The sequence below is a fragment of the Lycorma delicatula genome, chromosome 7 (assembly GCF_047948215.1).
Source record: "Lycorma delicatula isolate Av1 chromosome 7, ASM4794821v1, whole genome shotgun sequence".
Taxonomy (NCBI): Eukaryota; Metazoa; Arthropoda; class Insecta; order Hemiptera; family Fulgoridae; genus Lycorma; species Lycorma delicatula.
Genome location: NC_134461.1, coordinates 144,734,748 through 144,750,487, shown reverse-complemented (window position 1 = coordinate 144,750,487; position 15,740 = coordinate 144,734,748). Strand labels below are relative to the sequence as shown.

Here is a 15,740-nt window from a genome sequence, read left to right as displayed (position 1 = left end):
AAATTAACATCTAATTAGTAATTTTCATTAACTAAAAGTCAATGAAATTGTCAAATACAAACTGAGTAATTTTAGGCAAAAATGGAAAATTTCAGCCAATTTTTATAATATAGCATAAACTTATTACTTCTGTAATTTTGAAAAAGCAATATTTGCAATACAAAATATTTTATATTAATATTGTTTTTTCTAAAAATCTGTATTTAGGGATAGTGACCCTTAGGATGGGTCACTAGAGGGTCTATTAACACTGAAGATTACACCACATCCAAAATGAAGAGCAAATATAACTTAAACTACACAGAAAATGCATTATACTTAAACTGATATACTTAACAACACCTCTAACCAGTTCACAAATACAGTGGAACACCGATTATCCACATTGACATTTGAAAGGCCAAATCCGTATAATGAGTACCACACTTAAGAGACAAAAATATAAAAAAGTTCAGTAAAATTAAAAAGATACTCAGAATTTACATGTAATATAATAAAAAACAGATGCAGTACACATTATACAAACTCCAATGAGTCAATTTGCAAAAATCATCAGAAAGAAATTAAAATTTACTGGTTTTATAAAAAGTCATTTTAAAACGTTACAAAAAATGATTAAAAGAGAAATTGAATTATCACAAAGTAAAATAAAATATATTTAATAATATATTATTTTATTGAAATTAATCTACACTACTGATCAGACATTTCTTACCATACTTTTGCAGGATGTATGGTAAGGCATCCTCAGAAAAATGATTTAATAAAATAAAATCATTAATGCAAATTAATAGTTTTACATTATATATTACAACGTAATATTGTAATTTTGCAGTACTGCAATGAAAGTATGTGTTTTATTTTATATTTCCACCAAAATATATTAAAATATATATATTACTTTTGCAGAAGTTAATTTTATAATTTAATACAGGCCTAAATTTATGTATTTTATAAAAATATATTTTCTGTTAAAGCAAAGCTTTATTTGAATATTATTTTAAAATTGTCTAGTGAAGATGTAAACAATCCAGATAGCTTTGAATATTATTTTAAAATTGTCTAGTGAAGATGTAAACAATCCAGATAGCTGGACATCCAGAAAATCTGCATTTAGATAATTGGTGTATGCTATTTTCTTAAGCATGTTAGTTGTCACACAATCAGTTTAATAAAACTACTGTCACAGATTAATTACCTCTGCGCATGGTACATAAAATATAGAACAAATCAAAACACCTGGTGACAGAAAATACATAACATTTGAATCAGCCATCAAACTTGCTGACATTTTTCAGGAAAGAAGGTTACTGTGCTGTTTTCAAAATAATGTACACAAGATCGGTACACAATAATGTACCAACGGTAAACACACTGACAAAAACAGCAACCCAGAAGTGTATAAATAAAATACAATGACCACTATCTACTGAATGCACACTTACCCACTGATCCACTGATATAAGACACTTAATTCAAATTTTGAAAATTATGCCATAAAAACAGGACAAAAATAAAAGGACCAATTACTTTAATAGGCATAGTTTCTCTTAAAATATAAGATATTAACACACTTTTAAATAGTATAAAATACACAAACACAGAATTTGACATGACAAAAAACAAGCACAGTACAGTAACTGCACTGAAGAATGTGTTTCTAATTATTTGTAAACATCTGTTTGAAAGAAGTACCGTAACTTTGAACATGACTTATGTAATAATTTGAAATGTTATGATTCATTATACTTGTTGGTATATATTTTTATTTTTAAAATAAAAATATATACATAGCTCATATTTGCCAAAGGAAAATTGGACTTATTTTTTATTTTTGAAATGAGAATTATATAACCATATTTAAAAACTTAAACTTCTGCATTATCATAAATTTATATACAACAGTTTTATTTAGGTAAGTAAATTTACTTACCTATAATATTTCCTTGAGATACACAAAGTATATAATAATAACATACACAAAATATATATTAACTTACACAAAGTATATAACAATGATACAAAGTATAATAACCTTATTTAATGGACAATTACCTTATTATTTAACATTAATATCTTAATATTCACTTACGCAGAATTGTAATGTGGACTAACATAGTAGAAAGTTTAACAGACAATTACTGTAGCATGAAAAACAATTTTTGCTGTTAACTTGCACAGAATGTAATCTCACAATTGTGAATTTTATATACGTTGACATGAATTCCTTTGATTTTTATGAAGCATACAATAAATAAGAAAAAACACAAACATAATATTTACAGAATTTTTGACATACAACTTAGATTCACGTATTATAACATAACAGAATATTACAAAGATTCATACGGATTATAACATGACAGAATATTAGCAGAGTTCACACAATAAAGATTCATGAATATCATAACATAACATAAGATACTTCAGAATTAATTGAAATATAGAATTTTTTAACAACAAAACTTAATTTTATTTAGAGAGAATGTAACAAGAGAGTTTTTACACTGTGTAGTGTCTTATAATAAGATTGAAGTGTAATGAGAAGAACATGGTTTAAATATGTGAAAAGAAAACAATCAATGAATGAAAACATCAGCTGAGCATATATAAATATATATATGTTGAATGGAATACATAAATCCAAGTGTATGAAAAATTTCTTATTTATAGTTGAAATTTTCATTTTAATTGAAATGCTGTTAAATTTTAGATGAAAATAAGTTAAATATCAAGTTGAATTAAAACTACTTTATGCATTGGCGTAAACAATACTGTTCAATAAAATATTACAATTTACAATGAATCATTCATGGCTTCCACTATTTGCAATGTTGTCTGAAGTACAAAAAAAAAAACAATCTTGACTCTCACAATTGCAAAACATGTTGATAACAACCACAACTGACATTCATATGCAACTCTTCTAATCACCTCATGCAACATGAACTTTCAGCATTTAATTCCATGCCAAAAGACTACACAATTTTCTTTAAAAAAGTACTATCTAGATTAACCATACAAATTAAAATCATCATTAGATGTTGATCAACAAAGGATGCAACTCTCCTCCTCTCCTTACACAAAGGATGATGCAATAATGTAACAGCTGAAGCAAATAGATAGAAGAGAACACACAATAAACAAATTTAAGAATAAAAAATGAAATAAATACAAATTCATAATATTCAGTTACATTAACAACAAAAATGAAAAAAAATAAATGAAAATTCAGCAGGTTTCATTATAGCATGCAGAACCACAAAAAATGTAACAGTAAAACATTCACACAAATAATTCAGTAAATTTTATACATCTTTGGTACACAAACTAGCCTGCTCTTGCTAAAAACAAGCTCTATTTAGGACATACAAAGTACTGGTTTTCATAGCAATACAAAGAACATATAAAATTATTTCACTCCACTACAGAAACTACTTTATTGAAACACTTGCATGTGAACAAAAAGAAAATCTTACATATAAACATCAAAGGATACAATAAAAAGTAATTAAATATGAACAAACATAATTTAAACATGTGCTGTTTCTATATAAATAGAAAAAAAGGTGGAATTAACCATCAGAGTGTGTATAGATGATTTTCTGTATATTATTTGTCTAAAATCATTTCCTAATATTTTATAGTTTTTAGTCTACAGGCTTTGATAATACAACTCTGAAAATTACAAATTGATGATGTGGGATCCCAAGAAAATATTTCTGTAGGTGCAAGATATGAGATTTACGTGGTTTATTGAAATAACCTGGAATTTGTTTACATAGCTTGAATGATAATACATAAAATTACAAATAAATTACTTTATTTTTCTACATGGTTTCCATCAACAAAAATACATTTTCTCTACTGGATAGATAGCTTCCTGACACCCTCATCAAAGAAACAAAATTACTGGCCTAACAACCAATTGTGCAAATAATGTTCGACTATGGCATTGTCTTTGAATCTTTCCCCAAAGTGTCTTTCAACAAACCAAATATGTGGAAATCACAACGTGACATTTACGGTATGTGTTGCAGTGAATTTTTGCAATTCTGAGCTGCTGTATATGGCAATAAGTTGTGGAGGAGGACATTGTCAATCAGTTGTCGGCATCTTTTTTTGCGATAAGCAGCCCTTATGTTAATCTAACAACTGGCATTTGTATGCCACATTTATCATCCTTTTTTCATGCAGGAAATCATCACCTGAGTCCCAAAACACAATTGCCAGAACTTTTCCAGCTGACGAAATTTCTTGGCCTTGATCGGAGCTCCCTCCCCACCACTTAATACTTATTTTTTTGCTTTGTGGTATGTAGTGGAACACTCAAATTTCGTAGCAGGTCATAATATGGTTCAAAATTGCCTCTCCTCCTTCCTCAAAGCTATTCAAAAACCACTCACATATGTCCAAACATTTCTTTGTAGCTCAGTGAAAAGATGTGGAACCCACCTCGCCTACACTTTTTTGTTACAAAGTGCTACAACCAAGAGTTGCCCATCTCTGATGCAATTTCAGCGGCGGTCTCCTTCCACAAGACCACGAACGGCCTGAATGTTTTCATTATTGATGCTGGTCCGCGGACGACGTTCGTGACTTTCGGTCTTCGGTGGATCACGGCCACTTCGAAATTTTTTGACCTAATCAAACGTTTGAGTTTGATTAGGGAATATCTCCGAACTATGCCTCGAGTCGAGTTGAAATTTTAGAGGATTTGAGATCTTCGTTGGTGAGAAATCGTATTATAATTCGTTGAGCAACGGATGACGTTATCTCCTACTGAGTCAGTCTGCTCCGTCGTGAGAACGTGACAATAGCTGGCCGGTTGCTACTTTCGATACACATCCAACTACCCGCAGCGCCCTCACATTCGCTGCTCTTCCTCGGTCCTCGCGGCAAAATTCCGGCTTATATTTGAATGACCCTCGTGTCTTAAATTCAGATTTATAATCTGGTTGCTAAAAAAGATCGTTGCAGATGATGGCAATGACTGATAATTATAACTGCAAACGAGCATTTTTGTGGTTAATCTATCATTTCTTTTAGTTTAGCATAGCTTACTTGTATGTATTATACTCGAATTTAATGAGGATGATTTGGATGAAATTATAAAAAAATTTCCTTGCCGGAAATTGTATCTGAGGCTCCCTCTAGAAGCCACCATTGATAATTGGTCAGATAGCCAGTAATTTTTTATTTATTTAAGATGTTTCCTGACCTTTTTAAATGAGCACTGCTAACAATGCTACCGTATAGAAGAGTATACGGAAAATTAGCTCAAATGGCTATTATAAGAAAATGTACCATTTAATAGAAATATTAATTTTTAAATGTTCTCGCACTTTGTCACGATATTCTACGAATAGACAAACTATCCACTAGTGACAACCTACTTATTTTTCTACTGAAAATTATAAAATCACGAACTAATATAATACCTGATTTTAGAAAAGTAAATGAAATGAAATAAATGTATATATAAATAGTTTATAGACGATACTTAAGTGATTTATTTAAATACGGAGATAGTTTTTAAAGTGGGGGTAAACTTTTTGATTTTCCGATTGTAAATTAAATGTTGACTTGTTTTGAAACGACTACTTACTTCTTTAGACTCAAATATTTTATGTAGATAAATTATAAACATTTTTAAATGTGCATTTCAACAAATCTAAATATAATATTATAAACTAACTATGCGTTGAGCTTGCATCTTTTCGTTAAGTTGGTATTGAAGGCAATAGGGATTGCGTATTGAGTTGTTTTTGTTAGCATAATTAGGCGTTTAAATTTTTTGAATAATTATGAAACTCTGTGTTGGCTAAATAATTTTGTGCGTTAAGTTTTTAGTTGTTTGAACTATTTTAAAATTTTCTTTTTGATTTCGGAGAATCATGTTTCAAGGCAAGTATTTATTTGTATTACTCCGTCCGTTACCTCGGAATTTGTATGGTTACAGTTTTGATGTTAAAAATGAGATTTACAGTAATTAATTGTGAACACATGTGCTATACATGTTTAAGAAATATTTTGGTACTTTTAAGTGATTTTCTTCGTTCAGAAATATTGTATTTAGAGTTTTAGGTTAGGTTTTTAAATCGTTCAAAACACGATGGGTTTTTGCAATTTTCTTTGGACGATATTTCATTAACTGTTTTGAAACGTTTAAATTACTATTATAATTAACTGTTTGTATTTTACTATTAACAGTTATCATTGAGAAAATTGATATTTTGCTATATGGCGCAATGCGAAAGTGGTGCTCATTGCATAACATTCGCATCGTCACTACTTTTTTTAACTAAGAAGAGATAATGAATTTTGATGTAAGCTGTTAATATGTTATAGAAATGTATTTAAATAGTAACTTTTCCATTTATGTATTTGCATTTATTTATAGGAAAGATTAAAGAAATGAATGTAGTAAATAAATATTTTATTCAACTGATAAATAATAATAAATGATGGTCATATCAGGAATGGGGCATTGAATAAACTAACTTATCCCAGAGTTTATCTAGATTGAACAAGGAAAACAGTAAAACCTTATCAGTACAACATCAGAAAATATATATTATAAACAAAATTTTGTTAAAAGGCCCTTATTAATGTTTTAAAATATTACTTTCCCGAAAGAATAGTAATGAAGTGAAGGAGCTGAGTAAAATAATTTTTGTTGAAATATACAGTGGAAAAAAGAAGAGAGAGACTGTAGAAGTTATTTATGGAAGTCATTTGAGCACATATTTATTTGTACACATTAATAAAGATGCAGAAAAGCAAATTCTTTTTTTATTAATTAATATATTTTTAGTTATTTTTTCCCTAGTGTAAATGTTGCAATCTGTTCAACTAGTAAATAAGCAACCTCCAATGACTGAATGAGATGAGAATGATATGTATGACATGTAAATGAGATAGTCTTGTACAGACTCAGACCAACCATTCCTTAGATGTGTAGTTAATTGAGCCCCAACCACCATAATACACCGGTATCCACCATCTGGTATTCAAACCCATAAGTAGAGAAATATTTGTTTTTTAGTTTTGTGCTGAGTTGCGTGGAAATAATTCTGTTGTCTGGTTTGGTAGAAATAATTCTGTTTTCTGGTTTGGTAGAAATAAGTAGTTTTTCTTTTAATAAGCTACATCTTTACTTTAAAAAATTGTATTTTTTCTATTTCTAAAAGAAGTAAAATTTTGGAATTTTATAAGATTTTTGCTTGAATTGTTTTTTTTAAAAATAAATTAAAAATATCTTAGCTGAATGTTTAATTTTAATTATTTATTGAACATTATTTCTTACAATTAAAGTACAAAATAATATTGATTCTGAGTGATTATTTAAGTAGAGATTTGATGATAAAATATTATCTATAAAGTGTTTCATTATTGATGACCATTATTTTGTATGTATAAGTGATGTTAATGTCATAACTACTAGTTAAAATACATTATCATAATTTGTTCAAAAATAAATAAAAGATCATTTAAAATGTTAGTGAACGGGTAAACATTAGCCAGTCTCTGTAATGCAGGTATTCATTGGCTGAATTTTTGTAAGCCCAGCATGTCCCTGCTGCATTGGCACACAGAACATGCCCAATGGCATGTGCATTCAAATTTATTTTTAATATCCTGGAAAAAACAAACTCATATTTAGAGAACTCAAAACACAGCCATTAAATTGTGAAACTACAGTACCCAGCGTTAATAAAAAATCAAATTTAGGGCTATTATGGTTACAGATTTTAAACCTAAATGATAAAAATGTAATAACCTTTTATATTAAGAAGTTATTAAAATATAACTTTTTTATGACAGGTTATATTATATCAATATTAAAAAAAAATTGATAGGGTGATTATATTTATTTTAGAAAAGCATTTGATATTATCTATAATAAAATGTAGATTTGTATTTTTTATATCTCGTTGTAAACACTTAGACTCTATTATTGCATTATGCAAGTATTATCATTATTACAAGGAAAACATAAAATCAAAAACTAACTCATAATATTCTTTATCTGTACTTACTTTTGTTTTTGGCAAGGAACTTTGTTTTCGTGTACTTCTTGGTTTTGTACTAGAGCATGCTTTCTGTTACTAAATCTTCTTTTGTTTGCTTGAACCAATCTGGTTTGGTTTTTTTTTGTTATGGAAATAATCAAAGAATTGTTTGGTCAGTCCTTTTGCTCTCATTCTGAGGATGGTCTGTAGAATTTGATTCTTCTTTTTATCATTGATAATTTTTGTTTTTTTGTATAGTTTTATTTTTGATATGGATTAGTTTTCTGTTTTGGAATTTTGGGCCTAGGATTTTTCATAATTTTCCTTTCTTTGATTAAGTGTATTTCAATTGGGCCATAGTTGGTGATGGATTATCCATATCTAAGGTTTTTTATTTGTTCTTAAATATATGTCATTGAAATTTGTATTGACTGATTTCAGTTATTGATAGATTATAATGCAACATTAATGTGATTAAATTACGAGTGTATATATTTGTACGATATCAACGAACATAACCTAACATTCCCTTCTCTTGCTGATGACTGTTAGACTAAATTAGGCTGTAGTCAATAATTGTATACAATAACTGATTAATACGATAATATATATTACACTTTTACAATAATGAATTATAACACTTTTGGTGAGGTACTGTGTAACTTAACAAGGAACATAACTTGTGTAAAGGGTTCGTATTTACACTAAATTTAAAAACTATGGTAGAGCGACACTTTTCTTGTTTATTGATTAGTTAAACAATGACTGTAATAACATGTGCCAATACTTTTGAATATGCATTAACTTTCTAAATAATTACCAGATTTTACGTTACAGAACAGAGTAGGATGTGGAGACTGTTGAGCAATCCACCTTGTAAGTTGTTGACTAGAAATGTTAGAACACATAAAGAATACAGTATATAAAAAAGCCAGTGTTACATTTCCTCAGTCCTTATAACGTTTGAAAAGTTGTGTTAAAGCAAGGGAAACAAAATTGGGGGGTTTTTAATGTTCTCTTACATGATTGTGAAACATTGGAGGGTAGCTAAAGCAAACTCCAAGAACATAAAGATTTTTGTCTAAAGCGAATATTAATTGGAGTGCTAGTAGTAGAAGTTAGAAGGTTCTAAAATGGCATGTATTCATTTTATTAACACAATAAGTAGCTCCTCATTAAAATTTTTGTTATACAAAATCTACAGTAATTGTAGGCTTTACTCATTTTTTTGCAGGAGGAAATTTGTCTTTAATCCTATTTTGTGCTGCTATAGATGTGCATAGTTATTGATTTTGTTGTCCGCCTGACCTTTTGTCTTAATTACTATTATTTCTTTACTTAAATTGATACTAGGCCTACCTGTTCATCTTAGTCTTTATTTTAAAGCATTTTTAAACAATTAAAGTGTTCCTCTAAGATTTAATAATATTTGTTCTATTAACTTTATAACCCAGGTGTAGCTTAGTTGAATAAATTCATCCTGCTGTCAAATGCTTCTTGTTTTATCATGTTTAGCAAGCAAGACATTGAAAAAAATAAAGAAAATGGTAATTGTAATATAGGTAAAATATAAATGTTATAAAATTAAATCTGATGAAAAAATACTATTTATCATAAAAAATAGAAGTTAATTTAAAATTAAAATGCAGTCATTTTATATGTCTGAAATATTTTTCTGTTATAATTTTAACCAATAAATTCCAATTAATTTCAATTTTTTTTTTAACCAATATGAAAACAAGTTTATGATTTCTGGAATCAAGAATGAAGATGGAATAATTGTATACCTTCTGTCTATAAGAATTTCATTTAATTATTTTTAATGTTCATGTTTGGTTTCTTCTTCTTTTTTTGTAAAGAAGGGTAAACAGAATTTACAGATGATTAAATAATGACATCATATGTTTCCTTTAATGAGATTAAAATGTATCAAAATTTGTAGTAGTGTGACAATAATAATGTAGGCTAGTATTTTGTGGTTTATTATTTAATAAATATTCACTTAATACTGCTTTATTTCATTGTTATTAAGAAATTTAAAGTTAATAAGAAATAGATAAATTCATGAAATAAGTAATTTGCTCATTATTTTTTGTTTGATTGTGATTTAAAAATTAATACACTTTTAGTAAACAACAGCATAGTCAGCTTTTTTAATAAAATAAATTATATAAATCATGCAATCAGGTAATTATCTTTATGAAAACTCTGTTGGTTTTTAGGATTATTTTATTCAATTTAATTAAATGTATGTCTTTCTTATGAATTCTGTATCTTGCGCTACTTGTAACAAATTAGTTGTACTTGTTTAATATATTTATGTATGTAGGGAATTTTTTTTTTAAATTTATGTATGTTTGATTTTTAAGTATAACTTAAATTTATACAGACATTAAATCAAATATTAAAAATGACTGATCAGTTAATTTTGACATGATAATGGTTTTTTTAATCCGCTGATCAATCATACATCTGATTTCCCAGCAAGATTTTGCATGTTATTATTAGTTGATCCTTACCTTCAAAATATTTTCATTGTAATCTAATGTTTATATGTTGTCAAGGCAGTACAAGTTATTCTAGAATAAAATATTAGTATTTTGTATTTATTTTATCAGTATTCATTCTAAAATTTGTTAGTACATTAAGAATATATCTGTTTAAAAAAAAATCTGTTTATACTTTACAAAAATAAATTTATATATATATTTATTTATTATATAGACATAGTATTTAAAATTAAATGATAGCTAGTGTACCCAAACTAGACAATGAAAGTTTTATGCTAAAAATTCTTAAAAGGCATTAATCAGCAGTGCCATTTTGATTTAAATTTTTAAAAAAGTCATGCTTATTATGATAAAAAACTTTTCGTTCTTGTTATATTTATTGCAGAAATTATGCTGAATTTTTATGTAATTAAATTCAAGTTTTATACATGTGGTCACAATATGATCTAAGCAGATTATATAAGGGTGAAGTGGTGTGGGTTGTGTAAGATGCCTACATAAATAAAAATTAGTGGCAAGAAATCCCAGAGACCTTAGACCACAGAAAATACATGGTCATCAAAAAATTCATGTTACTCCACGGTCAAATTGGCAGTTTGGCATAATGGTGTTTTAGTAAGAACCATCTTACCAAAATTTTCATTTCAATTTCAAGCAAAGCTATGCAATTTGTAATTTCTGAAGCACGTTCTGCAGTTAATATTTTTAAACTAAATATATATTTTTTAAACTCTCCCTCTATATATATATATATATATATATATATATATATATGTATATAGAGAGAGAGAGGGAGAGTTTAAAAAATATATATTTAGTTTAAAAAAAAAAAAATATATATATATATATATAGAGAGAGAGAGAGAGAGAGAGAGACTTCATTTGAATGAGTATTTTTCTTATTTATTGAGGAACACATACAAACATATCAAAAACATTGTAGGATAACCATTCTTGATAATCGCAAATTTCTCTCCACAATAGTGACATCTGTAAAATAATCTGATGCACATCAGTTCTGTGAAATGATATGTGTCATATCTTATGCATTCTTTCAGTCAAATGTTATGAGTATCATTAGTCATTGGAGACAAATTTAATGACCCATCTACATCATCCATCAGTAGACCTAAGTATGAATTGTGAACTATAGTCTCCTTCAAGGTTAGCATCCTTATATCAATATTGACTCATTTTCTCAGATTTTTTTTAGAATAATTTCTAATATCATTCAAGCTATCAAACCAAATTTCACAATTGTAATTGTTCATAAGATGTAAACAACATACTACCTGCATGTTAAAAAAATGTTCAGATCATTTTTAATTACAAAAAAAGTTATAACGCACTTGAAAATATCAAATTGTCTGTTTTTACCAGTGGCTGTACTTTTTTAATTTTTCATTTAAAAAAGAAAAATACAATCATCCTACAATAACAAATAACTTCGTTTATAAAAAAAAGTTTAAACCTTTAAAAAAAAAACTTTTTTAATCAAAGTTTACTTATATTGATTCTGAAAATTAAAACAAAACTTTACTGATTACAGAAATATTTCATCATTTATATTTATAATTAAGTTTTTTTGGTCTATGAACTTTGATTATTTTTTTTATAGGAAGTGGATTTGGAGCTGCATCTACCACAACACCTTTTGGACAGGCTAGCACATTTGGCAAACCAGCAAGTTCATTCACAGCTCCAGTATTTGGTTCAACTGGTTCTTTATTTGGTCAGACGACCCAACCTCAGACTAGTAGTTTATTTGGAAATACAGCTCCTGCCCCTGCTTTTGGACAGCCACAGACTACGCAACCATCATTTGGTATGATTTAATGTGTAATATTAATAATTTCCATCATCAAAAAACATAAAGAATGTATATAAAACTAGGAAAGATTTGGATTAGTTAGTTTTTATAAAGGAAAATTTAATTATTTTACATACAAAGAAAAACAAATTTACTTTTATACAAAGAAAAACAAATTTGTTGTTCTTTATTAAAGTTATTGTAATAAGTTTTCATTTTTGTAGCCACTGAATGCTGCAGACCAATACCAATAGAATAAAATAACTATAATTGTGAACTAATCTTTTTCACATAATTACACTTATCTTTAAATCATCTGTGTCAAAAGCTCTCTTCTGTATTGCAAAGCCATTTGCTTAGATTCCTTCAGAATTTTGATAATTATTAAGTACTTTAATTCATCCTGAAATTTTATTTTAAAAATGTGGTTGCTGTAAAGGAATGATTGTTTGAATTTTTGTTTTATTTAGTCTTTTGAGAATCCTTGGTTCACAGATCTACTTTTATAAAAAAATTAATCTTATTATACTAAAAATGTACAGGTGACAATCCATAAAAGAAATTAAGAAAGTAGCCTGGTTTCCTGCAAGAAAATGACTGAATCTGTTTTGTGCTTTCCTTAAAGCATATCCATGTATTATGTCCTCATATAATATAATACTGCAATTTGGAGTAAATCAAGAAGAGAAAAGTGCATGTTTGCACATGATCAACTTTCTGAGATTATATTTTAATTGTGAGCTCATTGTATTTGTCTCTCCTTCCATGATTGTTTTTCATAGACTGATTTTTATAAGATTTCAGATTTTCCAAGATTCTATATAAACATTTTATCATTTCTCTTCAATTATGAAATATAAACTTTGAAATTGAAAATCTATTAAATTGAAGTTAGCATGATATTTAAACATTTTTATTCTTTTATGCCATTTTTTTTTGAAATCCTATTTTTTGTTCTCCCATATTATATTGCTTCTGCATCCTTCAGTATTCTCCAAAGCAAAATTATGTGACAATTTTGCTCTTATAATTGGAGAAGAGTAAGCTGATGCGTAGTTTCATCATTTAGACTATCTAGAAAAGATGACTAATATTGTCAAATTATCATTTTAACTTTCTCCAGATGGTCATTGAAGATGAGCAAATAGTCAATGAAGATGATTTGGCCATGAGCATCCAGAAAGACAGTGATCATCAACTTTTTTGTTGGTAGTGGTTTTCTCCTTTTTCTGGAGCAAGTATCCTTGACTGCAACCCACTGTTTTGTTATATTTAGTTTCAGATTGTAGCAATGTATCAGTTTCAACTGTTATGAAACTAACTATAATTATCCAGCTTTTTGGATTTAGTCTCCTGTATGGGTTTGCCATTCAGAAAATTATATTTACCATCATACAAGTCTCTTTTTTGCCATTTTTCATAAATCTCATTACTTTGTTGAGTGAAGTAGGCAACAATAGATGTATATCTCACTGAAACTTTGAGTGGAACCTAATGGAGATGTGGAAAACTAAAAATGGCATCAACAACTTACCAACAATTTACTGTGTAGTATGACACATCACACATAACTGTCATTGGATAAAGTGGGATCTCATACAACACAAGTGTATATTTTTTAAAATCCATTTAAATAAAACTAGTTATTCGCTAAAAATATGTTAAGCTGATTAATCAAATCACATTACAAGTATGTGTCTCATATACCATTCTCTAATTGTCATGATTTTGTAAATCCAAAGATGTGTAGTTAGTTCTTAAATTAAAATCTTTACAACTCCAACTTCAGATATTTAGTGACTGTTTTGACAGATTGGATAGATGATCCAACCTATAAATAGTTGTTAAAGAACATATTATAAGACAATAATTGCTGATTTAGTTTAATAGGGAAACATTAGTTATTTATTGTTTTAAAACAAAAGTAATTAATAATATTAAATAAAATATCTGTAGAATTTTAAAGATGATTTCAAAAAGATAATTTAACTAATTTACGTGTTTGTTATATTATATACTCTAAAAAGTAAAATAATTGACTAGAAAAAATGCTACACTGCTATGATAGTATTCATGTTTTTAAGGCACAATAAGAATTTAGAAAAACACATTTGAAAAGTGGATTGATTGCACTGATTGGTAAGTTGATTTAATCAACACTTACCATGTGATTCTTTTTCTATCTTCATTATTAAAATGCATATTTTTAGGTGCATTTCCAGCAACTGGAACTACTAGCTTGTTTGGCAATCAACAAAATGCAGCTGGCACTGGTAATAGTATATTTGGTTCAAGTGGATCATCAGCGTTCGGTCAAGCTAAACCAACTTTTAGTGGTTTCCCTGGTCAGACTGGTACCACTAGTCTTTTTGGACAACAACCACAAGCTCAAGGATCAAATACACAAACTTCATCACTTTTTGGACAGACAACTGCCACACCAAGCACTGGTTTGTTTGGCTCATCTTCTGGTAAGTAATTCATAGTATTTTGAGCTTAATTTTTTACAAATAAGCTGGTTTCTGGTTGCTTATGGAAAATAAGTTACTGCAGCTGCTACTGAAACATTGCAAACAGATGCTTCTATTTTAAATAAAATATGTTTGAAATATGCAGAATCTTTTGAATAAAATATAAAGATATTTTATTATATTACAATAGACTCTGCTCAGTAACAGAGTCTATTGTAATAGACTCTGTTACTGAGTCTATTACTAAGTAGTCTTTATTAAGTAAAATAAGTTTTTACTTATTTAAACTGTTGTTTTTTTAACATTTAAAAAATCAGTATATCTTTTTGTTGATTGCTCACCAGAGGAAACTGTTTAATGAGAAGAGATCATTCATATTCATGTTGGATCTAGCCAAGGATATTTTAAAACAACTCGCACAGTTTGTAAAATGCATGGGTTTAATATCATCAGCTAGTATTGATGATTTTATAAATATTCCTATAGCATTATTGCCGTATAATTTAACTTCTTTTTATAATAAATCTATAATGTTTTGTAATGAAAATTGAATTATAAACATGTTCATTACTAACTTTTCAAGTTATTGAAATAACTTTAGTGGAAATATGGATGAAATAATTAAGATACGATGTATGATACAAATGGAACAAACTGGTGATAAGCTTTAGAAATACAGTTTTTGTAATACCTCATTATCATTGTTAGTTATCAAGGTACTGCAACTAGAGTAAATACATGTATCTAATAAGTTCTGCTTCAAATTATAAAATTTTTACAGAAATGATTTAAATGCTTGCTGAAGCATATGCAGTGCCGTGCCTTTGTATGGTTAAATAGCTTTTGTCAACAGATTATAATATCAAATAAATTCATGGTACAATTTGTGAAAATTATCATTATTTGAGAAATTTCTTAGTAAATTAGCATCTGC

General features: G+C 27.9%; 1 protein-coding gene across 1 annotated transcript in view; it reads left to right on the top strand.

Moving 5' to 3' along the window:
* The first annotated feature begins 5,741 nt into the window (after window positions 1-5,741).
* The window catches only part of Nup98-96 (nuclear pore complex protein Nup98-96), a 135,470-nt gene continuing 125,471 nt past the window's right edge, over window positions 5,742-15,740 (top strand). Inside the window, exons 1-3 of the mRNA XM_075371814.1 lie at window positions 5,742-5,907; window positions 12,144-12,350; window positions 14,546-14,806. Coding sequence (XP_075227929.1) covers window positions 5,898-5,907; window positions 12,144-12,350; window positions 14,546-14,806 — 478 coding nt within the window. The 5' untranslated portion in view covers window positions 5,742-5,897. The remainder of the gene's footprint in view (window positions 5,908-12,143; window positions 12,351-14,545; window positions 14,807-15,740) is intronic.